Genomic DNA, 531 nt, shown 5'->3' on the forward strand with positions numbered 1-531 from the left:
GTAACCTGTCTAGGTCCGATTGCAGCCTATTCCTCCCTTACGATGAAGTATGAGCCATGATTTTTGCCAACATGTGTTTATGCACAGAATTATGCAATAACACAGTCTAGAGTAAACAAATAGATCCTGGGTTTTGCTCTGTGGCCTCACAGAGAACTTGCTATCAAGCTTTTCTGATCTATTATACATTTTAATTACAGGTAAGCTACTGGATGCATACATGTTTGCTGCCTTACAAAAAATGGATGACCCATCAGAGAACTGCCTAACTCACGAAACACCAATTTCCAATGTTCCTCACAAAAAATATGTAAGTATCATTCTTCTGGTTTATGAGGATTTTTAACAGTATAAATTCAATTGGAGAAGGAAGTGCAGCTTGGGGGAATGATCAGCCCAGAGTTAATAGTTGAAGATATTAAAAGGGGGTAAGATCACCAGAGGATATATAGCATTATAAGATTAATAAAAAGGCTCTTTGTACCAGCATGCATGTTTTAAAAGATCCAGAAATACTATCAGGGCTAGATT

General features: G+C 37.3%; 1 protein-coding gene across 1 annotated transcript in view; it reads left to right on the forward strand.

Annotated features, from left to right (window-relative positions):
* MUC6 (mucin 6, oligomeric mucus/gel-forming) overlaps positions 1–531 on the forward strand; it is a 58,805-nt gene that overhangs the window by 15,364 nt on the left and 42,910 nt on the right. The window contains exon 8 of the mRNA XM_019519989.1: positions 201–310. Coding sequence (XP_019375534.1) covers positions 201–310 — 110 coding nt within the window. The remainder of the gene's footprint in view (positions 1–200; positions 311–531) is intronic.

This window comes from Gavialis gangeticus, unplaced genomic scaffold, assembly GCF_001723915.1.
Source record: "Gavialis gangeticus isolate Ggan-Ray unplaced genomic scaffold, GavGan_comp1, whole genome shotgun sequence".
NCBI classification, from domain to species: domain Eukaryota; kingdom Metazoa; phylum Chordata; order Crocodylia; family Gavialidae; genus Gavialis; species Gavialis gangeticus.